The sequence below is a fragment of the Monocercomonoides exilis genome (genome assembly GCF_001643675.1).
Source record: "Monocercomonoides exilis strain PA203 chromosome Unknown scaffold24-1337568, whole genome shotgun sequence".
Taxonomy (NCBI): Eukaryota; Preaxostyla; order Oxymonadida; family Polymastigidae; genus Monocercomonoides; species Monocercomonoides exilis.
The window spans coordinates 535,538-561,372 of NW_027150569.1; the positions used below are offsets into that span (position 1 = coordinate 535,538).

At 32.5% G+C, this 25,835-nt stretch overlaps 5 protein-coding genes across 5 annotated transcripts; 3 read left to right on the forward strand and 2 right to left on the reverse strand.

Annotated features, from left to right (window-relative positions):
• Positions 1 to 96: 96 nt before the first annotated feature.
• MONOS_10959 (uncharacterized protein) lies at positions 97 to 1,238 on the reverse strand (the record flags this gene model as incomplete). The annotated part of the gene is made up of 2 exons (XM_067863448.1): positions 97 to 1,125; positions 1,203 to 1,238. The coding sequence occupies 2 exons, from the start codon at positions 1,236 to 1,238 to the stop codon at positions 364 to 366; spliced, it is 798 nt and encodes a 265-aa protein (XP_067726871.1). The 3' UTR covers positions 97 to 363.
• Positions 1,239 to 8,638: 7,400 nt separating this feature from the next.
• On the reverse strand, positions 8,639 to 12,780 carry MONOS_1374 (putative member of the kelch motif protein family; the record flags this gene model as incomplete). Its single annotated transcript, XM_067866470.1, has 2 exons — positions 9,615 to 12,780; positions 8,639 to 9,435 (listed from the first exon to the last, which is right to left on the reverse strand). Exons 1-2 carry the CDS (start codon positions 12,766 to 12,768, stop codon positions 8,639 to 8,641), a joined length of 3,951 nt encoding a protein of 1,316 aa, XP_067726872.1. The 5' UTR covers positions 12,769 to 12,780.
• A 6,115-nt stretch (positions 12,781 to 18,895) lies between these two features.
• MONOS_1373 (uncharacterized protein) lies at positions 18,896 to 19,191 on the forward strand (the record flags this gene model as incomplete). The annotated part of the gene is made up of 2 exons (XM_067866459.1): positions 18,896 to 18,968; positions 19,049 to 19,191. The coding sequence occupies 2 exons, from the start codon at positions 18,896 to 18,898 to the stop codon at positions 19,189 to 19,191; spliced, it is 216 nt and encodes a 71-aa protein (XP_067726873.1).
• Positions 19,192 to 19,420: 229 nt separating this feature from the next.
• Positions 19,421 to 20,382, forward strand: MONOS_1372 (uncharacterized protein; the record flags this gene model as incomplete). The annotated part of the gene is made up of 2 exons (XM_067866448.1): positions 19,421 to 19,537; positions 19,612 to 20,382. 2 exons carry the CDS (start codon positions 19,421 to 19,423, stop codon positions 20,380 to 20,382), a joined length of 888 nt encoding a protein of 295 aa, XP_067726874.1.
• Positions 20,383 to 22,121: 1,739 nt separating this feature from the next.
• On the forward strand, positions 22,122 to 24,344 carry MONOS_1371 (putative Sugar Porter (SP) Family MFS Transporter). Its single transcript, XM_067866437.1, has 6 exons — positions 22,122 to 22,247; positions 22,308 to 22,383; positions 22,435 to 22,746; positions 22,806 to 22,945; positions 23,051 to 23,346; positions 23,520 to 24,344. Exons 1-6 carry the CDS (start codon positions 22,148 to 22,150, stop codon positions 24,243 to 24,245), a joined length of 1,650 nt encoding a protein of 549 aa, XP_067726875.1. The 5' UTR covers positions 22,122 to 22,147; the 3' UTR covers positions 24,246 to 24,344.
• Positions 24,345 to 25,835: the final 1,491 nt, after the last annotated feature.

Genomic DNA, 25,835 nt, shown 5'->3' on the forward strand with positions numbered 1-25,835 from the left:
TTTTTCAATTTTCGATATTTATTGTGATTAATCCTATGAAAAATAAGAATGAAATTTTTTGAGATTAAAAATTGTGTTTCTGTTTGTTTCATTTATTTTTTAAATCTTCAAGAATATAAATTTAAAAAAAAGAATTGATGAAATGAGAATAGAAAGGCTTTATTCGAGTAAAATATAACTTATTCAAATGAACAAAGAAAATTCGGAATAAATAATTTTTATTGGAATAAAATTAAGTCAAGTCACATCAAACCAGAGAAATCGAGAAATCAAGAAAGAGAGAAAAATAAAAGATCAAAGTTGAAAGAAAAAGAAATCGAAAATTGAACTTCCGAGACACGATATGCAACTAATTTCATTTCCTCAAATATTCACAAAATAATCAGAAATTCCAAACAATAAAACATAGAGATATTTTGTGTTAAGAAAACCAACTACTTCATGAAAGCTGATGATGATATCTTCGTATCCCTCTTCTTCCATCTTATCAAACATTTTCCTTTTTGCTGCCCTTCTTTCCACTTTTTCTGTTTTGTCATCCTCTTCTTTCAATCGACTTGACAATGCAACAAAAATTATCAAGCAATCACATATCATTTCGTCATCAAGTGTTGGTCGTCGAATTTCCTCCAAAATAGCATCGACCGCTCCTCCTTTCAACAAGTCATCAACTCTTCCGCATTTCCTTTCTGCTGCTGTTTTGAAAGCATAAATGCATTGATTGCTTGTTTCTCTGTGATTATCCCTTGATGCTCGAAATACACTCACAAGGCTGCCCACAAGCCCAGCAAGTTCTTCATTCCACAAATTGCAAGAGTCAAAGAAATAAAAAATGACATAGAGCCATCTCCCGATTACAAGCAATTCTTTCTCTTCTTTTCCTCCTTTCCCCTCTTTTTTGTCCTTCCAATCCACATATTTTGAAAGTTCTTCCAGTTCTCTTGTCGCCTCTTCACCAAAACGCAGCTCATTCACAATCACTTCATTTTTGTTTTTTCCACTGTTTAATCTGAAGATCAAAAACTGCCAAGCTGACTGATAGGCAAGCTGAGTCAAGTTGCGATGTTCCTGATGATATTCGATGATCTCAGTCATTTCCTTAAAGCACATCTCTTCTTTATCTCCCTGTTATAATAGAGGGGGGAAAATATCAACAAGAAAGGTTTTAAAATTCGACAAATGGAAATATGAATAAATCAGACACAATATCCAATGTTGCCCAAAGACAGCAAAGCCATTTCCACTTCTTTTTGAGTCTCCATATTTTCCTCTTTTTTAAAATCGGTTTTCAAAAGACAAGAAGCACATATTGAAAGCAATTCTATAGAAAGCTGGTTGTCAAGAAAAAGATAGCATTCGCAAAGATCAGCAAGAAGCTTTTCGTTCTTTTCATCTTTTTTCTGTTCTTCATCAGCAATCATCTTCTCAATTCTTTCGTTCAACGAATTTTCTCTAAATCCATAAATACGCACATGTTTCAACGTTTTGTTATATCCCAAGTTCTTCAGCAACAGAATGGCATTCTCCAAATTCAGTTTCTTTTCCTCAATCATTTTGTGAAGTTTGTTGAATATTTCATCATCGAAAATAGATATCAACTCGACTATATTCATTCCATCAATCATTTTATTCATTTCTTCAATTTTCTGTTTTATCTCTGCATCAGTGGAATTCATCAGTTGCAAAAGCTTCTCTTTTTAATTGAAAAAAAAAAACAATAAATAATCATTTGCTCAAAGCACAGACTTACCAAGAAATATTTGCTTTTTTGAAGGTGACTGCGAAATTGAAAAATACATTCAAAACAAATAATAAATTCATTTTCGAAATAATCGTGGTGCAAAAGAATTAATAGAATTAAAAACACAAAATCCAAAATCTAATAAATAACATAGGATTCGAAACCTCTTTTGCCATCAATTATTTTTGCCTCAAAACTAGTGAATCAATGAAACAAATAAATCTTCTTTTTGGGAAAACAAATAAGGGTGTCTAACCAATTATTTTAAAAGTTGAAATTTAAGATTGGTGATTTCCTGCAGCCTGAGCATGTTTGAGCTGCTTAGAACCACGGCTACAAATGCGCTCATGCGAGATTTAGCACTGCAGAAGAACAGGGATTTTTCTTGCAGATGGAGGAGCGAGTGGCTGTTTGCATCGATTGAATTTGAAAATTGAGTAAGTATGGGAAGTTGCATGAAATTTGAACTTGGTTACATATAGCAAAACATATGGTGCAACATCGGCCGTTATATTTTGAATGAAAAATAGCTTTAGGAAGATGCTGAAAAAGCGAGCAGAATATCAGAAAGATTGAATTGAACCGCTTGTTCATTTCGAGGGAAATGTGTTTCACTTGGCATATCTTTTGCATAGGACTTGCTTAATATGGTTTTTGGGCTGAAGGTTTATTTTGTGGAAAAGGAAAGGGAATTTAGTGGTTGGACAATGGAGGAAGCGAGTTGAGCAAAGCACCCAGCAGGCCTCAACAACAATCACACTTTCATTATGCACAAAACCCTTTGGAAAGCCATGAGCAAAGACTTGACGTTGAATTAGTCTTGAAAGGGGGTTATTTTCTTGTTAATATGTAGAATGTGTTATTTCATTTGGAATCATTGCCAACTTCACAATGGATTCTCTGATTTCAATCAAGTTCTATGCCACCCATTTGTTATCCAGTTGTCTGTTTTTTTATGTGGTGAAAGGCAATTTTGGAGAACAAAAAAGCCAGCTGGACTGATAATTACCAATCCATTGGAGATGGGAAAATGTTGAAAGGCCAAAAAGATAGTTTGACTTTTTTTAATTCATTCATTTTTCTTTAATGACATTCTTTTAATGAATGCAGATTGGCCATGAACAGGAATGCCACGAAGAGAGAGGGAAGCCTTTTTTTCGTTTTCAACAAAAGAGAAAGAAGTTTTGGAATTATTCTTGTTTGGATTGCATTCAATGATGAAATTCGTCCTTCTTCCATCTGCCTTGCATGTTGCATAGCCTGACAATGCTTGACATGAGCTTGAAAGAGAAAAGCAGTTTGCTTTGCATATTTGTTGTGGATGTTTGGCAGAGGCGACTCTTTTGTCGGAGCTGATGGGCTGGCTGGACATTCTCATTCAGAAAGCATCTGACTTTTCGTATGATTCAACGCTAATCTTCTTCTATAGACTCTTTGCAGTCATCGCCTTTATTGATAATGTTGTATTTCTTCTTCTCCTCCTCCTCCTTCTCCTCCTTCTCCTTCATATCTCTCAACAGAATCCTCTGGCTGCACCAAAATCTCCATTCTGTTTATATCGCTTCTCTCCATCCAGACGCTATTAAAGCGATTCTCTGAGCGATTCGACGATTTTGGATGGAAGGAAAGGAGGAAGGTGCATTCAATAGCAGAGGCTGCTAAAAAAACACAGGTAAATAAGCACGATGAATGTGAATGCCTTCACAAGCGACTGAAGATTGTTGTGGATGGAATTGATGAGAAGCCGCAAGAAGAAACAGTTTTTGAGTGAAGTTTTAAAAGATGTTCACAAAATAAATCGAAAAAAATGAAAAGAAAAAGTGAGAAAAAGAAGAAATTCATGTCAAAAACATGCATTAATAAATGAGACAATACCCTTTTTTAATAAGCTCGTCTTCTCTCCTCTCTGATTGAAGCAGTCTGCCTTTTATCATTTCTTCCCAACCATTTATTTTTTATTAGCAAAAATCAAAAGAATATCTATGAAACACCAAAACAGAAAGAAAAGAGAGAGAGAATGGAAAAGTGAAAGTGAAAATGTGAAATTATCATTGCAAAAAAGTTTGAGTAATTTTCAATGATTTCTTTCATTCTTTCTTATTAAAGTAAAATATAAATAAATAATACATTAATTGGATAACACACCTCAATTTGATCAAACACTTCAATCGCAATCTGTTCTGTCTTGTCGTACTTGATTCGGAATCACTCGTGCTGTTTCGAGGTTTGCTTCAAAATCCACGAAGAAATCGGTGAATCAATGATTGCCATCAAAACGATCCAAGGTGATGAAATTTCCAAAAAAAAAACGTAACAAGTGTCTTCATAGAAAAATACTTCCCAAACGGTTACACAACTGAACGATTAAAATCTTGAAATGAACTCAAAAACTCGGTTGCAATTTGATTCCGCATATTGAATTAACCTCCCTTCGCCATCTCGAATTTTTCCATCTTCGCTTAGCTTCAAAGCCTTTTGGAATGAAATCTCTTTCATTGCATGATTTATTATGATGTCCATTGTTGTCATGAAACCGTCACTTAGGGATTCAATTGTTATTCACCCTCACATCAAAAAATGTGGAGCAATGAATGAATGATCCCTTTCATCAATACTCCTTCAGCCTGAACACCCGCTCAAGAGAGGAACTTATTATAAAAGTATCTTGATCGCTTGCGATTTAAACAAACACGTGAAATCGAAACATCCAAGGAAACCAGCAAACACTTTGAAATGATAGAAATAATCATTTCGTTGAAGCAAAGATTCCAGATAACTCTTAATGCGAATTGCAAAATTAAAATGCAATTGTTTCAATTAAGATTTGAAGTGAAGTTGGAATGCATATTATTAACTGCCAGGTTGCTGCTTTTTTGTCTCTTCCTTGTTTTGTTCTTCATAACTATTTGTTGCTTTTTCTTCATGCTGCTCGGAATATAAAAATGGAAATTATTTTTTTAACAATTAATGCCAAATATGTGGAATATTTTCCAGTGCGATCAAAATTTCAATCGAAAGTTCATCCATTTCAACGAAATAAATTATTGTTGGTTTGATCTGAAAGAAAGAAAATTCTTTCGTTTTTGACTTGATAAAGACTTTCTCGTTGGCTTCTTTGTGAATTGCTTTTTAGCACTTATTTTTACTAAGCAAAAGAATTGAGTTTGGCCTTTCTCTTTGTTTTGTCAATCATGAACAATATTTGTTGTTTTTGTTATTTTGTCTTTTATTTGAAGTTCTGCTGCAAATTGATCTTTGAATAAAATAAACTGAATGAAAAGGTGTGATGAAGTCAAATCCAATGATGATGTTCAAGAACTATCATGTGTTGAGAAATTTTAAAGTTTGCATAAATTGCGTATTTTCAAAGATTTCATGTTTGATGATTTTTGATGATATTGGAAGAATTGTTTGATCAGTTGGAGCATTGCAATGAAACCGAACAGAAACAGAAAATCCTTGAAATGAATGAAATAATTGATGGAATGAATAATGAAGAATTTAATGTCGTTTTCACAAAAGAACTATTCAATAAAATTGACAAAATGATTGAAGAAAAGAATATGCCATTGGAAAATGCCATTGGATTGTTTAAGCATGTTGGATTTTGTGATGTTCTTTTGAATTTGTGGAGTTATGGCTTTAAAGACTCTTTGTTGTGCAAAAGATTTGAAAAGATGATTTTTAACGAAAATGAGAAAAAAGAAGGAAAGAACGAAAAGCTTCTTGTTGATCTTTGCGAATGCGATCTTTTGTTGAACAGGTTGGCTTCTTCGGAATTGCTTTCAATTTGTGTGCATTGCCTAATGAAAGTTGTGATGAACAAGGAGGAAAGCGAAGAAGCACAAAAAGAATTGGAAATTACTTTGCTGGCGTTGAGCAATTTTGCGATGTGGAAGGTCAGATTTATTTTTTGATATGTTTTTTAATTTTATTTTTAATTTTTATTAGTTTATCGAACAAGGACTGTACTTGAAGGAAATCAAAGAAATCATCCAATATCATCAGAAACATCACAACCTCACTCGACTTGCGTATCAGTCGGCTTGGCAGTTTTTGATTTTCCGACTTTGGAGTGAAAGAAGCTTGGAAGATGTTATTGCGGATGATCTGCATTTTGCAAGAGAAGCAACAAGAGAGTTGGAGGAGCTGGCTGAAAGAGTCGATTGGAGCAAAAGGGAAGAGAGAGAAAGAAAATGGAAAAACATTTGGTGCATCAATGGGTGGTTAATAACGATGCAATAGTTCGGTGTGAATAGCGATTATTCAGGAACAGATATTGAAAGAATTGTCGCTGGTATAATTAATTTACGCAGAGTTACGAAGAATGTTGAGAAAGAAATTGCAAGAAAATTCATATAGGTTGTTGAAAGCATGATATGTGACAGAAAAATAGGAGTCACATATAATATTTTCGATTTTGGTGAGATTGTTTTGGAGGAATTGAGTCAACCAACATTGAATTTGTCAACAACATACAGCAGCAAATATTATTTCATGTCTCTTTTTGAAATGCTGAACAGGAAAAAGGAGTCAAAAAATGCTGTTTTGAAATTGTTATCTTCAGCACCGAGTTGGCTGAAAGGAGGGTCAAACGCGGAAAATGAAGAAGAGGAAGAGGAAAAGAAAAAGATGGAGTTGAAGAAGAAAATGGCGGAAAAGATTGAAGGGAAGGCATCGAAGATATTTGTTTCAGCTTTAATGGAATGTTACTCCGAGTGGAAGATTGGATGATTGCAACAAATTGGAACAGTTCGAAGTGAATTTTGTGTGATTTGAAATGATATGAATATCCACTTTTGTTCAATTCATATTATTTCCCCAAAAATATCACTTCCTTTTTTTTAATTCAAAAAAGAGTTCTTCGTTCATTTTCTCCTCGTATTGAAGGGATCATATCATTCAAAAGCAAACTTATTTCAATACGATCTTTTTTGTGTCTTTTTATACTTTCTTGGGAAGTGTCTTTTTTTTTAAATAATGTTCCAGATATAACAATTTGAGAATTATTCTAAAGAAGTTTTTTTTCCTTTTTGTTTTTTTGAAAAAATGAAAGGATTGGATGCTCGAATTCTGTGCCATTTGTATCACATTTCACAGTTAAATAAAAAAATGATTTCAAAAACGGAAGCAAGAAGAACTTTGTGACTGTGAACATTGAACCATTATCGAAAAGATTAATGAAGGGAGAATGGAAGAACAAATAAAGATACTGTTTTTTTTTTGTTGAATAATCTGAAAAATAGATGTAAAATATTTATTTTTTTAATCACAACATTTAGAATGAAGAGAAAATTATTTCTTTGATAAAATATATTATTAAAGTTATCAGAAAAAAAATATCAAGACTTTTTCAATTTTCTTTGTATTTTTGCGTTCAGTTTTCATTCTTCAATGCATGATGAAGTTTTCTGAAACAAAATTGCTTTTTTCTGCTAAAAAATTATGATCATAAAGATTTTATCGAAAATCTTTATTTTTTGTTAATTTTTGAAATTCTTTTTTGTAATGGAAAAGATTTAAGTTTTTTTAATTATGTTTGAGAGTATTTCAGCTTTGTTTAATATTTCGTTAGAAGAAACCAAAATGGAAAAGCAAAACAAAAATTTCTCCAATATATCAATCTCACAATTGAACAAATTGATAATAATTATGATTATTGTCAAATGTGCTTTTGAAAAGGAAGTTTAAATACATATGAATGTGATCACCTCACTTTTGAACAAAGAGTAATATTACTATGTCAATTTGGAAACAAGAATTCAAATTCGAATTCAAAATTTTCAAAAATGTAGAATAATCTTCTAACAAAATTGTTGATCAACAGGCATCAGCAGAATATGTGTTATTCTTTTTGAATAGTCTCAAATGTTAAGTATTTGGGTTCAAAATATTGCCCCTTTTTTTTTAATTTTTTGTGATAAATCGATCAAACTTGATTATTTTTTTCAAATAAGATTGCACAAACATATTTGATGCTTGAATGTGATCGTTGTGGAGAAATTTGAAGAATTGACAGCTTAAAAATGATTAAACAAGGTTTCATTTTTTATTTTTATTTTTTTTTTTTGACTCAGATATTTGACATTTGCACTTTTCAAAAAGAATAACCCAAGTTGTTAAAAACTTAGAATGAATAACAGTAAACAGATGAATTATCACATCAATCATTGATTTTCTCACTCAAACAGAAAATGCAATCATTCCTGTGATGTATGTGAACTCGCGAAATTCTTTGAATACAAATTTCTTATTCTTATGAAATAATTCAAATTTGTTTTTCATTTTCAAAGAAACTTAGAAAATTATTATAACTCGAAAATAATTTTTAAAACAACACAAATAATTAAAAGTTTGCATTATTTAAAACTCTAAAATTTTTTCAAAATTTTGTTGACTACAAAAAGTGTTTTTGAAATAAACATAAAAATGTGAAACCTCTGTTAGTCATTAACAAAAACAAAAAAACTAATAATAAAAAAAATGCACAAAATATATTAAAAACGTTTAGATTAATGTCGAAAACCATTGGGTGGGTTTCAGCAGTAAGTAAGCAAAAACATAAAAAGTGCATAAAAAGGAAAAATTCTCATTAAACAATTGACTCTATACAGATTTTGTGAAATCTTTCAAAAGTGAAAAAAATGAATATTTAACAATGATAAATATAATAAATACTCTAATTATAAACAAAATTCCGTACAAAAGAAGTGAATTCGATATACAATTCACACTGAAACAAATAATTTGAAGCACAATTGTTTGGGAAAACTTCTTGGCCACAATCCCTTTAAAGTACAAAACTTATAAAACTGAAAAAAAATAAAAATACACACACACAAAAAAAAAGAATGATAAGTGCGAGTTACATTATTTACAAAAAAAGCTCTTTTCAATTCATAATAAGCTTGATGAAAGAGGTTCATTCATCATTGCTTCCAACTCCAAAATATACTCATTATTTTTCTCTGTTCTCTTGTTCTTTTTTGAAGAGTCATGAAACACTGTTGTCACTTTTTTCTGCACTTTTCTTCCACATGGCCAGTCGATGTTCAGCAACGTTTCAAACACTGGCAAAACATTTCCAATATATCCGAAATACACAAAAGTTCCTCCCAGAGATGAAAGAATCATAACTCCAGAAACTTTCATTGATCTTTGGGTGACAACAACAGTTTTATCCAGTTTCAGTTTGATATTCACACCAAATCCCATACTGTAATGCAAATCTCGGTTAGTTGCAGTTGAACCATTTTCAAAAGAAATGTGGTTAATGAGATGGCCATCCTTTTTTGGAACAGATCTAAAAAATACATTTTGCTGGAAAATAGAATTGACCAGCTCCAACGTTATGTTTGTGGGATGATTGCCACTGTAAACGCAATCATTGCCACTGACTGTGAGTTCTTCAATCGAAGAATAATAATTTTTCGAGTCAAACAATAATCTGTTCTCTTTATTTTGTGCAAGTATGGCCGAGTCAACAGATGCAAAAACTTTTATTGCACGACAAGTGGCTTCTCTTTCAGACGAAAACATTGAAAAGAAAGCGGAATAATAATCGTTCACTGGGAAATCAATATTGTTTGCATTAATTGAAATTAAGCAGTTTTTCGTTGGCGGATAAAAACTGTTGCCAGATTCGCTTTCTGTGCACGTTGGAGAGAATTGCAGCTTGACATGATCACTTACATCTAAGAAATACATACATACATACAAACATACATAAATAAATAAATCAAAAAATAAATCAAAAAAAAAAAATAAATAAATAAAAATACAAAAAAATAAAAAAATAAAAAAATAAAAAAATAAAAAAATAAAAAAATAAAAAAATAAAAAAAAATTCTACTAAATTTAATCTGTCACAAACCAAATGGATCGAACATAGTTTTTCCAAAACCCAATTTTTCAGAGCATTTTGAGTCTTTTACACATTCGCCAGAGTAATCCATCAGTGTAAGATCGACTCTGAAATTTGCATTATTTATTTTTTTCAACTGAACATTTTCTTCCGAAGTTGCATCAACAGTTGTTTTTGTTTCAATAATATTGAATAATGCTATTCCCAAAATGTTAGAAATTATTGCGCCCAACACAAAAAACATGCCCACAATCGAAATAAATCCTCCAAAGGTTGTTTTTTTGACCTGCTTGATAGTCTTATGCGTATTGGGATCAAGAGAATCAACGTACTTGTTCGAATAACCATCGAGTTTCCACAAATACTTTTTTGATGGCAAGCAGAGGAGAATTAAAGCAACAGCAGCACCTATGCCTATTGAAGCAATATATGAAACCAAATTTGCTGTGAGCTCAGAAGAAGATGATATTTGATACAATTCCGGTTGTTTTGTCTTTGATGGATCATGAGAGGGATATGTGTTGTTATTTGATGCCGAACCCATTGGACAATAATGGCCTTTTGTGCAATTTTCAAATGCCAAAGAATTTGTTGAGTTGCTATATGTTCCAGGATTAACAGGAACACAACCATATTTTCGAGAACCACGTAATGTTCCAAATGTTCCTTTTGGACACGGATCACATTGACCATTGCTATACCCTTCAGAATACCAACCAGCTTTGCAAAATTGACATTCTCCATTTTCATCCTGATAAGAACCTGGGGCACACTCAAATGCGTCATTTTGAAGTTTGAATATTCTCAAGGAATCATATGCAATTTCCGTGACGATACGATTTTCACTGACCTGTCTCCCACCAAAACAGAAAACTTCTCGCTTTTGAACTGCACATCCAGCTTCAACAACATCAAGATGCTTTCCATTTGCAAGAAATGTTCCATCATCTTCGATCACATTTGCTGTTCTATTTTTGTTAATTTTGACAATCTTGAATGTGTCCATTGCTCTGCCATCGTTCATCCCTCCAAACATCAATACTTTATCATCTAATGGCAATGCATTCCCATCTTGATGATGATATGTGAGGACAAATTCTCTGTCAGCTTTTATGTCGTTAGAAGCATTGTGACTTGGATTCTTCATTGCGTAGGCAACCGGTATGCGACCAAAGCCATGGAAAGGAAAAGTTCCTACCATTCCACCAAGAAAAACCACATTTGGAGATGCAGGTTCTTCGTTTTTTGTTCTCAAGTTTCGATTATTATTAACTTTTGTTGAATCAAAATTATCAGGATAATTTTTTTTATATTCATCACGCCCTTGATTTTGAAATTTTCCTTCGTTTTTCGGATCTATCATGTCCATAACAAAGGCGCTGGTGCGATAAAATGGCGAGTTCAGAACTGAAGCATCCCATGCATCTATTTGAAAGTCAAACATAGATATAATGGTATATTTTGTTCCATAACTTGTTCGTCCTCCAACAACATATAAAAAATCCATGTACATTTCCATTGCTGCTCCATACACAGGAACAGGCTTATTAATTGAATTCTTTCCCAACTGTTTCCATAAACCAGTTAAAAATGAAAATTCCCACAATTCATTTGACGGCTCCACTTTTCCTGTTTGTGGATTCGGTCCCAAGCCACCAAATATTAATAACCTTCCATTATCGTGACAATATGAAGCAAGCTCCCTTGCTGGAGGAGTTTCTGAATAAACAGCAGGAATAACTTTGTTCCACTGATTATTAGTTGGTCTCCATAAATACATATCATTAAATATTTCTCCAGTTTCAGGGTCACGACCACCATAAACGAAATATGAATCTCCTCTTGTTCCCACAATTGGGTTCACACGCGGAGAAGGCGCATAGTCGTTCACTTTGATAATTGAAATAAATGGTGACAAAAACTCATCTGATGAAGATGTTGAGTTGCATACTTGTGAAGAATCGTAATTGTCAGACTTTTCCAGCGAAGAAACAGTATCATCATAAGCAAATAACTTTTGATGAAAATTCGCTCTTCTTTCAATTGCTTTGCCAGAATAAATATCATTTTCTATATGATTGATTGACAAATCCTCTTTCATAACAGAAATGAAATCAGCGTTCACATCAATCAACGTTCTTCCTCCAAAGATAAAAAGATTTCCTTCGTTGTCTGTTGCACATGTGCAATCAAATCGATACATTTCCATTTTTTCTAATGATATTTCTTTGAAATAGGCTATTGATGGATTATTTCCACTCTTAACAACTTCACTGAGATCAAGAATTAACAAAACATTGCAGACAGTGTATATGCTATTTGCCTGTTTTCCTCCAAAAATGTATGCAAATGCCTCATTTGGAGAAAAGAAAGTGGAGTGCCCAAAATTGGTCCGAGAGTCGGGAATGAAGCTTTCCTTCACATTCTTATCCTGCATTTTCACTTTTTCCCAAGATTGAGTACCAACATTCAAGTTAACTCTGAACACCTTCATTTCAGGAATTGTATTTTCGTCTGGGTTCCCTCCATATACGACTGCATATCCATTTGAAACTATCATTCCAGCACCGAAACATGGCTCAGGAGCATCTGCACTTGTAGATATGTTCAGTTTTGTCCATTGATTTGCTCGAATGTCAAATTCCCACAGATCATTCAGAAGGCCTGATGCGCCGATTCCTCCAAAAATATATAGCCTTTCCCCATCCGTTGCATATGCCATTGATTGTCTTGCTTCTGGAATTGTATCACTTTCATCCACTTCTTTCCATTCTTTTGATGAAAAATCAAATGCCCAAAGAGCGTTTGAAAATCCACTATCTTGCCACCCACCCCAGATGAAAAACGTGTTATTCACTCTGAATTGAGCAAAATTCTTAACCAATGGTTTTTTGCTTTCCAACGGCAAGTGCAAGCGCTTTATGTGCAAAGGGTAAAGTTCAACAACGTAAGCATCCGTTAATATGCGGTCATCATACGAGACACCTCCGTAGACGAATAAGCTATCTTTTCCATTGTTTGTAAAAAACTGGACAAAAGAAGAATAACGCGGATTAATTTGACTGCCATATGCAGGAAATGTTTCCACAGATTTCACAATCTGCTTTTCTTCATAACAACAAGCATATTTGATGCAAAACAAACCAAATAAAACTCCAACCATTATTTTTGATCTGATATATAATATAAAACAGATTGAATTTTAAAATTAAAATTATTGAAATGTTTAATTGGAACAATATCGTTTATTCAAACATCACGCAAGAGGCAAGCAAAACCTGATAAAGCGTATGACGAAAAACTGCAAAATGAAGAAAAAAGATAATTAGATAGAAAATGAAAATATTCAATGAAATTATTCAAGAAAAAAAACTGTTATTATCAGGTGAGAATAATTTTCTTTTTCATATTTTTTCAATTGAAACTTATTATTTTTAAGCTTTTAACCTTTTTCACATTCATTGGAAACCTGACGATGATCACAAACCACGTTAATCACTTGTATTCCATTTATTAAAAATTATAAAAGATTTATTCTCTTCAATTTTGACTCAATGATTTCGTATAAATGCATATTAACATGTGTTTTTTTAGTTATCTTTCTTTGATTAAACAATCCATTCTTTCATTTGAAGCTTTTAAGAACAGCTTTATCTTCATATATCTTTGCTAAATATTTTCATTTTCAAAACGATGGTTCAAATACTGATGTTTTAATGGAAACTATAGAAGATCAAGCCAATTAATTTTGCCAAATATGTGCGAATTCACTTTCATTAGGGTGATTTTTTTTCCAAGCAATACATTTTCAAAAAGCAGATGATGAGAGTCACAGAAATGTTCAATGGTTGGCACTCATTCTTGCTTTTGAATTCTTGATTATTGAATTTCTCTCAACATACTTTTTTCAGAATTGATTCATGAACTAGAAGATAGCTCTGATGCCGAGCGCAAATAGAAAATCGAAGAAAACGATGATATAGACGATTGAATGAATAAAATAGAATTTATATCTGTTTTCACACAAGATTTGTTCAATAAAATCGAAAAAAATGATTGAAGAAAAGAAAGTAACAATGGAGAATGCAATTTTGTTGATGAAACACATCGGATGCTGCAAAGCTTTGAAAGAAGCTTGGAGTTCTGGTTTTGAAGAATCTTCGCTGAATAAAAGATTTGAGAATATGATAATTGAAGAAGATAAGAAAAACGTTGAAAAGAATGAAGAACTTTTGATAGATCTTTGCGAATGCTACACATCTTTGAACCACCATTTTCCATCAAAATTAATTTCAATCTATGTGACCTGTCTTTTGAAAGTTGCTTTGAAGAAGGAGGAAAACGAGGAGACTCAGAAAGAAGTGGAAATGGCTTTATTGACTTTGAGTTGTACTAAATCTAGTGTATGAACATTTGTATTTCATTTTTGATAATGAAAATATCTTTTCTATTTTAATTATCAGTTTTTGAGGCAAAAATTGTATTTGAAAGAAATATCAGAAATCATCAAATATCATCGGGAACATCGCCATCTGACACAGCTTGCGAATCAGTCTGCTTGGCAGTTTTTGATAAAAAGATTTAACAATGACAAAAGCTTGGAAGAAGTGATTACGAATAAACTGCATTTCGCAAGAGAAGCAAAAAGAGAACTGGAAGGGCTGATAAAATGCGTGGATTGGAAGAGAGAAAAAGGAGAGGAAAAAAGAAAACAAAAAACAAAGAAGAGTTGGTTTATTTCGATGGCTCCAAACGTTGGAAATATTCTTTTTCCACTGGAGATTGCGGAATGAAGAGTGCGTTGGGTTTCTCAGCAGCGTTGTTCAGGTATTTCGAGCATCAAAGGATGATAATAGAGATATTAGCGACAAGTGTATTTTCTGCATGAGATGTGCAGCAGAAAACAGAGTTGTCGAAAATGAAGACTTGCTGAAAATTGGAGCAGTTGATCTCATTTTGGAGGAGATTCAGGGGCCGACGTTGGATAACTATTTTTTGGAGAGACACATGAAATGCCTTTTGGATACTTTCAGAAGATTGAAAAATGAGGAGGACTCTAAAAACGAAGAGGTGAAAAGAAAGGCAACGAAAAGGAAGGTTTTTGAGAAGATGGAAGAAGAAGGATACGAAGATTGCATCATTGGGCTGCGCCATTACATTTGTCTCGGTGAATTTAGGTATTTTAGTTTGTTTGAGAATTATCCAGATTATTTTGTGTATTTATAATTAATCCGCAAAAACATTCACTTCATCTTTTTGAATTTCCATTTTATTATTTTTTATGTGAAACGCTCATTCACTCGAGAAAAAAGGGAATTATGACTTGAAAAGTGGATGAAAATGTTTTCACAAAAAATATCAAGAATTTTCGAGAAAAATGAGAATATCTGAAAAGAATATAGTTTGAAATTTGAAGTTAAAAAAATCGATACAAAAAGAATCAATCCTGCTGAAATTTTCTGTTTGTGCTGTGAAACAAAAATTTATAACTCCGAAAAAACAATCAAATAACAGCAAAATTCATTCGAAAAAAAATCTCCAGAATTTCAAAGCCAATAATTTCAAAACAAAATAATGGAGGATAAGGAACACTGGTTTGCTATTTCACAGTTCATCTGATTTTTGAGTTACAATGTGAAATGCATCTGATTTCTTCAGATATTCACAAAATAATCAGAAATATTTAAAGATAATTTTCCAGAATTAAAATATATTACGTTGAGAATAGCAAATGTTTCATAAAAGCCAATGATGACATCTTCATATCCTTCTTCTTCCAACTTTTCAAATATCTTTTTCACTATCTCTTTTCTTTTCATTTCTTCCTTTTCATCTTTCTCCTTCGCTTTCAATCTTCTTGAAACAAACGTAAGGTGTTGCAAACAATAATGCTCCATCATATCATCCAATGTATGTCTCTGAATCTCCTCCAAAATGAGATCAATTGCCTCACCTTTCAATAAATCATCAACTTTCACTGCTCTAATTTTTGTGGCAATTTGAAGAAAATGAATGCATCTTTCTCTGATTTCTTTGTGATTCTCTTTTGCAGCTCGAAATACCTTAACAACGCTACCAATAATTCCTGTATATTCTTCATTCCGCAAACGACAATTCCAAAAATAAATGTTTAACGTTTCGATCCATCTCATTAAAAGAAGCTCTTCTTTTGTTTCGTTTCCTCTTTCTTCTTCTTTTCTCTCCCAATCCACACTTCTTGTCAGCTCTTCCAATTCTATTGCTGCCTCTCTTCCAAAATGCAGCTCATTCGCAATAACATCTTCCAAACTTTTGTTATAGTATAATCGGTTCATTAAAAATCCCCAAGCTGATTGATAAGCAAGTCGCGTGAGGTTGTGATGCTCCTGATGATATTGAATAATTTCTTTCATATCATCAAAAAACAAATCTTTTTTGATTTCCTGTTCGACAATAAACGAAGAAAAATAAATAAAGTCAAAAACGAAATTGAAATGTTCATACAACATATTGGCTGATGTAACTCAAAGCCATGAAAGCTATTTCAACTTCTTTTTGAGTTTCTTCATTTTCCTCTTTGTTCAACGCAACTTTCAAAAGGCATGATACACAAATAGAACGTAATTTATTTGAAAATATGCTGCTTAGCAAAAGATAGCATTCCCAAAGGTCAGCCAAAAGCCTTTCGTCCTTTTCTTCTTTTTTCTCTTCTTCTTCAATGATCATTTCATTTAATCTTGATTTCAGCAAAGAAAATTCAATGCACCTATTAATCATATTTTTCAAAACTGTGCAATATCCAATGCGCTTCAACAGCAACAAAGTGTTTTTCATTGTTATTTTCTTTTCTTCAATCATTTGGTGAATTTTATTGTACAGTTCTTTTGTGAAAACGACATTAAATTCTTCATTATTCATTCCATCAATTATTTCATTCATTTCAAGGATTTTCTGCTTCTGTTCGGTTTCATTGCAATACTCTAATTGATCAAACAATTCTTCAATAAAAACATAGAAATAACAGAAATAAACAAGAATTCAAATGCAACAACGAATTCAAACCTGTGAAGTGTTTTGTGTTGTCAGTCTCCTTCATCTTTGAAAACAGATTGCATTCAGAAAACAATACCATTTTGATTATCGCATTGAATCAGCATTTGTTTGGACAGAAGAAGCAGACGAAAAATTAAACCTCAAAATTGTTATGTAAATGTATGCATTCATACTGTTTTTCCTATTGTTGACATTCTGGCAAAGAATTATGAAGATAAACAACGATTAATATTTCAAAGATTGTTGTTATGGATTTCACGATCATTTAATTGTTTTTGAACCGAAATGTTTTTTTGCAAAATGACAGAACAGCATGTGAACATCACCTATGAAAAAAAGAAACATCATATCCTAAGATTTCAGAAGGCAATGATGGAGATGGCTCGATTTTGGAATTCAGACTGATGATTTTTGAAAATTGAAAGACAGACGAAATGCATCATTTTAATAATGAAATGAAAATATTTGTTCGTGCGCATATTATATGGTTTTTATTTATTATGAAGGCATTTCCATCTGCATCCTTTCCAAAGCCCGGGAATCCAACTTATTGTTGAAATGGCCAATCTCCGCTTTGGAGAGCAATACGATGAGGATCGAGCTGATTATAATATGGCCATTGGAAAATAAATGAAATTACTCAAGATACATGATTTTCCTAAATTCATGATTGGAACAAGAGGTGAAAACAAATTCAGATGAAATTAAGTTGAACGAAGACAAAAGAGGAAGGATTTCTATGAAAAAATCTGGATGAATCAAAATTAGATACAATTTTGGAACATAAGGAAGTTGAACGGTTTTTTAGCAAAAAAAGTGGTTTGCCAACCAAGGGAAGAATATTTATCACAAAAAGAAAGAAGAAAAGAAAAGAATGAAAAGAATGAAAACAATGCGATTGGAGCTTGATGGAATTTTGTGTTGAACTGCCTTCTTCTTTTTGCGATAAGAAGAAAAGATCTATGTTTTGTGGAATTTTTATTTACCATTGAAGACGGCAACTCATATCATAACAACACAGACATGAAAGATATATTTGGGTTCTGGCTCAATCATTCATCTTACTGATTATCGAAAAAAAACATTGTGTGGAGGAACGACAAGTTATGCTATTTTGTCATTTTTCTTCATTTGGGGCATATTGAACAGGAAGGAGCAGCAACATCACTGTTCTGTTAAGATCTGCTTTGATTTCATCAGGATTTCCAAAATGCTTTGTTATCGCGTTCTTCTTTTTCATTTTCTTCTTCTTCTTCATTTCGAATGTGACTCTTTTGTCATCCATCCAGCCTCAGGAGGTGGACTCCCAAGTTCCTTGGTCGTGCACTCATCCAGTTGCATTATCAGCAGCTGGATTCCTTCAATTGGTTGTGCTTCAGAACGGTTATCGAATGATGCGTAAGGACAGGAACAGATTGCATAGAATGAATACAAACAACGCTGGGTTTTTTTCCTTTGTTAAATATTTTTTTTCAAAAAAAAAATGAAACAACGTGCATTCCACGAAAGCAAATTAATTATTTTTTTTTTGTTCTTGCTTTTGCCTCACAACAATAAATCACCCCATTTCTTTTGATGTTTCTGTCTCATCTGACTCTGTGGTGTGCATCTTTTCTGATGATGTTGGCCTTTGTTGTTTTTCTTCATGGCACGTGATTATGTGACAACTGAAGGGTTGGGCCTTTTCCTTCAACCACTCGTCGATCATGTTCTCCATGCTCAAGAACTTTTCAACCGTCATTTTGTGCATATTTTCAGAGGTTCATTTCTTTTCATCATCCACAATCCAGTGGACATTTTGCAAATGAGCTTAAAACGCAACAGCTTCAAAATATGCCAATCCTTCAACAATCACATGTTCATGTTTTCAGTTTCATTCTTCTTTCACAAATAATAAATTGCAAGAATGAACTTTCTTCATATTTTCAAACTTGTTTGCTTCCTTTTTCTTTTCATTCAAACTCAATTATTGGATTTGCAAATGAACAAACTCCAAAATCAATAATCTTTCATTTTCTAATTAATTATTGGTTCGATCAAATCGAAACAAAAGATTTGTGTTTCCGTTCTTGTGCTGCTTCGCCTGGTGGTTTCATCCCACTTGCTTTTGCATTTCTTTTTATTAAGCAAAAACAAAGCAGCATATATTGCAGTCTTTTTTATTTTGCTTGGCAATCGCTTTTGTTTGTATTTATCTTTTGTTTCATCGGGTGAAGAACAATTTTGAACAAATAGAAAAAACGCAAGCTACAAGCAGAATGAGCTCATGTGATGATAATGATATACGATTTCGTGTGTATCAGGAGATGTGCCGAAGAACAGAGTTTTCAAGTTTGCTCGATTTGCTTGATTTGCTTGATTTGATTGAAGGAAACTGATGTTGTTTCGCATTTCCTTTTTGATTTTTGAAGTGTTATTCAATGAACTGGAAGATTGCCCAGAAATGAAGCAGAAGCGGAAAATCGAAGAAATGAATGAAATAATTGATGAAATGGGCGAAGTTGAATTTCAATACGTTTTCACGGGAATCTATTCTATAGACTGCTTTGTATGATTTGCATGAAGAATTTATCGATGGGGAATGCCCTTTGCTGCTGAAACACATTGGATTCTGCAGTGTGCTGAGAAAAATTTGGATCATTGGCTTGAAAACATCTTCGCTGAATCAAAGTTTCGAACAGATGATAATCGAAGAAAATGCGAAAAAAAAAGAAAAGGACGAAAAGCTTTTGGCTGATCTTTGTGAATGCAGTTTTTATTTGAGAGATGACTTCACGTTTAAAATGATTTCAATTGGCGTGCCTTGCATCCTGAAAGCTGCACTGAACAAGGACGAAAGCGAGGAGATTAAAAAGGAAGTGGAAATGGCTTTGCTGTCATTGTGCAACATTGAACTTTCCGTATGAGAATTTCATTTTCCTTTTTCATGTTTTTATTTTATTTTTCACATTTTTATTTTTTATTTTTTGAAAAGTTTGTCGCAAAAGAGCTGTATTTGAATGAAATCAAAGAGATCATCCTGTACCATCAGGAGCATCGCAACCTGACGCGGCTTGCGTATCAATCGGCTTGGGAGTTTTTGAAAAATCGATTGCTGGATGAGAAAAGTTTGGAAGAAGTGATTATGAATGAGCTGCATTTTGCGAAAGAGGCAGCAATGGAATTGGAAGAGCTGACAGAATGCATTGACTGGAAGAGGAAAAAAGAGGGAAGAAGAAGGAAAGAAGCGAAAGAAGTGCTTGTGCTCAAGAGGTGGTTCTACGTTATTGAAAATGACTTGTCGCTGAGGAAGTTGTGGAATAAAGAATTTGTTGGGCTTGTCGGCAGCCTTGCGGGGCTGTTTCGAGCAGCAAGGGGTAATTGCAAAGAAATCAGCTATCAATGCTCGAATTCAATCAGAGAAGCAGCGGAAAAGAAAGAGATGGAGGTTGAGGACTTGCAGAAGGGAGGTGCGATCGATCTGTGTTCAGAGGAAATGAAGCAATCAACTTTGCTGGATGAAGTTTTGTGGGATTGCTTGTATTTCTTTTTGGATATTTCAGAAAGACTGAAAGAAAAGACTGATAATGAAGCTGGAGAAGCTGGCGAAGCGAAAAGAAAGGCAGCAAAAAGGAAAATGTTTGATCAGATGGAAGAAGAGGGATACGAAGATATCGTTGCAAGCTTTCATGGAGTGATTCCATTTTTTAACAAAAGATACAATGAATTAACAAAAGATTTGGCAGATTATTTTGTGAATGTTTGAGGAAGTTCTTTTCATTTGAATTTGTAACTCAAAAATTGTTTTTATTATTTTTTTATTTTATTCATTTCACAAAAGAGAGAGAGAGAGAGTTGTCATTTCAAGAATTATTTTTTTCGATTTCAAAAAAGAAGAGAAGAAGAAAAGATAGGTTTCTGGATGATGCACTGGAAAGTGGAGAATCAACCTACACCTTGAAATAGGCATAGACAGTCATTTTTCCATCATATGAAATGATCTTTACTCGAAGTATTTGAAGATTTTTTTGAGAAAAATAGCCATATGCATAGATGAAAAATCATCCACATTTTTATCATTTTGTCACAAACAATTAATATTTTCTGGTGAAACCATCACTTATTGACCTTTTCTTAAGCCTAGCGATAATTATACGAAAACAATTAATTATGTTACCCAAAAAATACTTATTTCGGAAAGTAATTTTAGAAATAATAATTAAACGAGTATTATTATAAATGGTTTGATCAAAAGAGATATCGATTGATAACCCAGGTCATTGCACAAGAAACAACTTTAATAAAAATTTGCATGAATGATAAACTTTATTATTGACTGTTACATGCTTTTATTCTATTTTTTTGGAAGCTTTTTATCAAACAAATCATGCACAGCGTGCATACAGTTTGTGCAAAAAATACCGAACATCGCAAAAAATATCGGACAAGATCGATTTCTCAATTGCCACTCAAAGAGAAAATCTGTAATTGTTCCTCTTAATATATCTCATCAACACAAACTCACGTGACATACAAGACTTTTATCAATTCCTCGTTAATGCTCAGAAAAAGATTATTTAAAAAAATCTCGGAAAAATAGGATTTTGAGTTTCTCCGAAATTTCAATATATATTTGGGTGATTATTTTTGTAAACATATTTTTTCTTTCAAAAATTTTGGTTCGGATATTTCCCTTGAACATCAACAAAACAACACAGAAAAAGGAAAAGGTACACAAATGATATTTTTATCTATGTTTAAGCAAAAAAGTTTGATTTTGTCACAATTGCAATTCAAAAAATATGAAAATGATAATTTTCAATCAATTTTCAAAAGAAAAAAATAAATTTAACACCCAGAAAAAAGTTATGATTTCAAAAATAATCACTCATTTTTTCTGAGTACAAACGAGGAAGTTTAAAAAGTTTTGTGTTTCAAACAAGTTTGCATTGATGAGATATATTTTGAGGAAAATTAACAGAATCATTCCTCTTGCAGTTATTGTGAAATCGATCATGTCCGGTATTTTTGGCGATATCTGTATATCATAATTATATCTTTTACAGTCATAGAGAAATCTATTCAGTCCGGCATTTTGCGTACAATCTGCATTTGGTCATTAATTTTTTTTATTATTTTAATTTAATTATTTTAATTATTATTATTATTATTTTTATTATTTTTGAAAATTTCTATCAATCATTATTTCAAAAAAAAAAATTACAATAAAAAATATTTTTTAGTGATTGTTGAATAATAATGTTATGAAAAGTGATTCAATTATAATTTCATTCATCATATATAAACAACACATTATTTCTGAATGGGCGAAACGGAAAAAACAAACAAAATGTGAATTATCCTGAAAAACAAATAAATTGCAAAAAGTTGTATTATCTATGTGTATTTTGTAAGGCCATATTTTTTTTATCGAAGGCTGAAGGAAATGATGAATTTGCAAAAGATCAATTTTGAAGGTTCTTTATTTTTAACCATAATTATATTATTTGTTCGGTTTTGTCAAAATTATCATGGATCAGCCACACAACACAAAGGCAGCATTAACTGTTTCACTTATGATTGGTTGTTGCTATGGGCTTTTGCAATCAATCACAGCTGGGATTATTGAAGGTATTTTTTTTATTCACATTTTCGTGATCTTCGTAAATATTTATCGTTTGATGCTATAAGAGAGTCCCTGGAATTTGCAAACTGATGTCTTAAAAGGTCTTATGTCTTCATCTGTTCTTATTGGAGCTGCTGTTGCGTTTGCTTTTCAACGTTAAATTTTTCTGTATTTAATCTCATTTTTACGCAGATGCATCGTTGCTGGTGCAGTGTCCGATGCACTCGGGCCTAAAAAAGTTTTAATTGGAGCTGCTTGCCTTGCCGTAATTTGTTCTATTGTTCTTGCAGTACAAACTCACATTGCGCTCTTTATTACTTTTCGAGTTATTTGCGGCTTAACTTTGGGAACTATGAGCACTGTGGCACCTGCTTATATGGGAGAGTTATCTAGTCCGAAGCACCGTGGTTCTGTTGTTTCTTTGTACCAGCTTGCAATTACTGTTGGAATTATGCTCGATTATGTGTTGAATTATGCTTTTTATCGAGTTTCAAATGGATGGAAGCATGCTTTGTTATTGGAATTTTATTATTTTAAGTATTACTAACATTATATGTATATAGGTGGGAATTTGGATTATGTGGAATAATTCCATTTATATTTATAATTGCATCATTCTTTATTCCTGAATCGTATGATTGGAAGGAAAATAAGAAAAAGCAAAAAGAAGCTAAAGCATCAAAAAAGAATGAAGAAGCCGAAGGTTTGCATTGGAATTTATTTATTTATTTTTTATTCTATTAAATTTTTTTAATTTTTAAAAACTTTTTTCGTTTTTTAAAATAATGAATGCTTGAATTTTCATGAGATTCTTTGTCTTCATCAAGTAGCAATCAAAAGTCAAAGGAGCCCAAGCCGTCTCTTCCTAAACGCTTCTGCAACTCTTTGAAGGAAGTGTGGGATGCGCTCATTTCATCAAAGCGTGCATTTATAGTGGGAGTGGTGCTAGCTATCCTCTTGCAGCTGACAGGAATCAATGCGATTCTGATGTATTGCCCGACAATCCTGGAGAGAGTGGGCGTGGTGGAAAGAGGGGCGAAGCTTCTGGCTTCGATCGGCGTGGGTGGCTGGAACTTTTTGACAACCATTTTTGCTGTTTTCTTGGTGTGTTATTTTATTTTATTTTATTTTTTTATTTTATTATTTATTTATTTATTTATTTATTTATTTATTTATTTATTTATTTATTTATTTATTTATTTATTTATTTATTTATTTATTTATTTATTTATTTATTTATTTATTTATTTATTTATTTATTTTGTTTCTGTCCACAGGTCGATCGTCTCGGCCGTCGCCCTCTGCTGACTGCAGGCTTTTCTCTGATGAGCATTGGCCACGTTCTTGCCTTTGTCTCCACCTTCATCGATGCCTCTTCCTCGCTGGCAGCATCCGTAGCTGTGGCGCTGGTGGGGATTGCGCTGTTTGTGCTGGGCTTTGAGGTTGGGCCTGGGCCTATATTCCATGTGCTTATGAGCGAGCTTTATCCGGCTGAGGTGCGGGGCAGGGCGATTTCCGTGCTGTTCACAATCAACTGGCTCGCGAACATCGCGATTGTCTTTGTCTACCTGCCACTGGCTTCTGCCATCACAGAGAGATACACGTTTCTGATCTTCATGATACTGTCTGTGATTGCAGTGGTGTTCATCATATTTGTCGTGCCAGAGACGAAAGGGCTGACGCTGGAAGAGATTCAGAGGCGGGGGAGAAGCGGAGATTCAAAGAAAAAAGCGAAAGTTGGAGTGGAAATGGAAGAGGCAGGAGGAAACACAGCCAGTGGCTTCAGCGCAGAATCGGCTTATGGCGAGCCAAAAGAAAAGAATGAAAGAGACAGCGATGAAGAGAATGCGGAGGGAGAATGTGAAAGCGTGGAGCAGATGCAGCCTCAGATTGATGAAAGCGTTGGAGAAAGCAAGCAAGACGAAAGTTCTGATGAAGGAAAAAGAATGTTGAATGAAGGCGAACGGCTTGGGAGTGAGGCTGAGCAGTCAAAACAAGAATAAAGTGAAAATGAAGAGAAAGAAGAGAAAGGAATGAACAATTAGAGAATTATTCATTGCTTAACTTTAATTACCTCTGATCTTATAAATTTAAAAAAAAAATTTGATTGAAAAAGAGAAAGAAAACAATCAATGAAAAGCATGCAGCTAAAAAAAAAGAAAGATTCATTTTGGAAAGAAGATTGTATCTTTGAGTTTTATAAATTAAATTTCTATTTCCTCCTCCTCCTCCTCCTCCTCCTCCTCTTCTTCTTCTTCTTCTTCTTCTTCTTCTTCTTCTTCTTCTTCTTCTTCTTCTTCTTCTTCTTCTTCTTCTTCTTCTTCTTCTTCTTCTTCTTCTTCTTCTTCTTCTTCTTCTTCTTCTTCTTCTTCTTCTTCTTCTTCTTCTTCTTCTTTTAACTGTGAGTCTAATATTTTTCTCCTCTTTTTTTTTTTGTATTTTTTAACTGTTTGTACAATTATCCTTTGAACTTTGCTTTCAGTTATTTCAAAGTTTTAATGGTGAATGAGTGATTTGCTTGATTTTTATTATTATTATTATTTTAATACGAAGTTAAAGCTTAATGTTATTTGATCCTTCTTGCATCAATCATTTGTTGATAAACTTCTTTATCTCAATATTGTTTGTTAATCATTATTCTCAAGGCAAACTGCTTTTCAATTGATGTTATAAACAAATATTTGCACTTTCGTTTTCATATTCAAAAACATATTTTTTCTTTTGAAACAATCTTTTTTTTTTTTTTTTTATTTTCTGTTCTAGAAAAATGATGAGCGTATTTGTTTAAGTGATTTTCAATGTTTTAATTTTTCATTCTTTATCTCTCTCTCCTTGTTTTTTTCTTTTTGTTTTTGGTAGATTTGATATTTTAACATTTTTTTGATGATTCTTTCACATTCTATCTTTTGGTTTATTCTTAAAAAAAAATATACTGTTTTTGAGTATGTTAATTCCTTTATTCAATTTTTTTTAATATTTCAAATTTTAATTTTTATTCTGAGAATCTCCAATTTAACGTTGGAATTATTCTTAGCATAAACGAGTAATCAAAATTTTAGAGAAAATACGAAAGACAATTGACAAATAAGTTTGGGGCATAAATGTCTTTGAACAATTCATTTTTTTTTAATTAAATATATTTTTTTCAAATTGCTTTATTTCTTCATTTTATCTATCTTCAAAACTATTTAGGAAGAATGATTTTTCTGTCGAATAAAAGCACCATCTTCAACATCAGATAGTCAATCCATTGAATGACAAAACATTCTTTGAAATAACTGACGATCTTTGAACTCAATGAGTCAAAGGTTTTCTGTCTTCATTTTTTTATCGCAATCATTGGAATTTTTTGAAACATCTTTTTCTTCCAACTTGATGGTATTTTTTTTTTCGTGATTTCTTTCTGTGAATCGAAATTTTGTTTTTTGAAAGTTTTTGTTTTATAAATATTATTTTGATTTTGTTTCCCTTAAATTTTTGGTTTTAATTCACACATTTGCTTTGCAACCTATGGATATTCTTTTTTGTTTTTCAAAATGATATTTTTTATTCATTTTTCTTTTTTAAATAAAACGAATAGAAAATCAAACTTA

What these genes read in the sequence shown, in the direction of transcription:
- MONOS_1371 (XM_067866437.1), top strand. Translation starts at nt 22,148, where the DNA reads ATGGATCAGCCACACAACACAAAGGCAGCATTAACTGTTTCACTTATG. An exon ending in AAAGAATGAAGAAGCCGAAG is followed by an intron (nt 22,946 to 23,050) that starts GTTTGCATTGGA and finishes AATTTTCATGAG; the next exon opens with ATTCTTTGTCTTCATCAAGT. An exon ending in CCATTTTTGCTGTTTTCTTG is followed by an intron (nt 23,347 to 23,519) that starts GTGTGTTATTTT and finishes TTCTGTCCACAG; the next exon opens with GTCGATCGTCTCGGCCGTCG.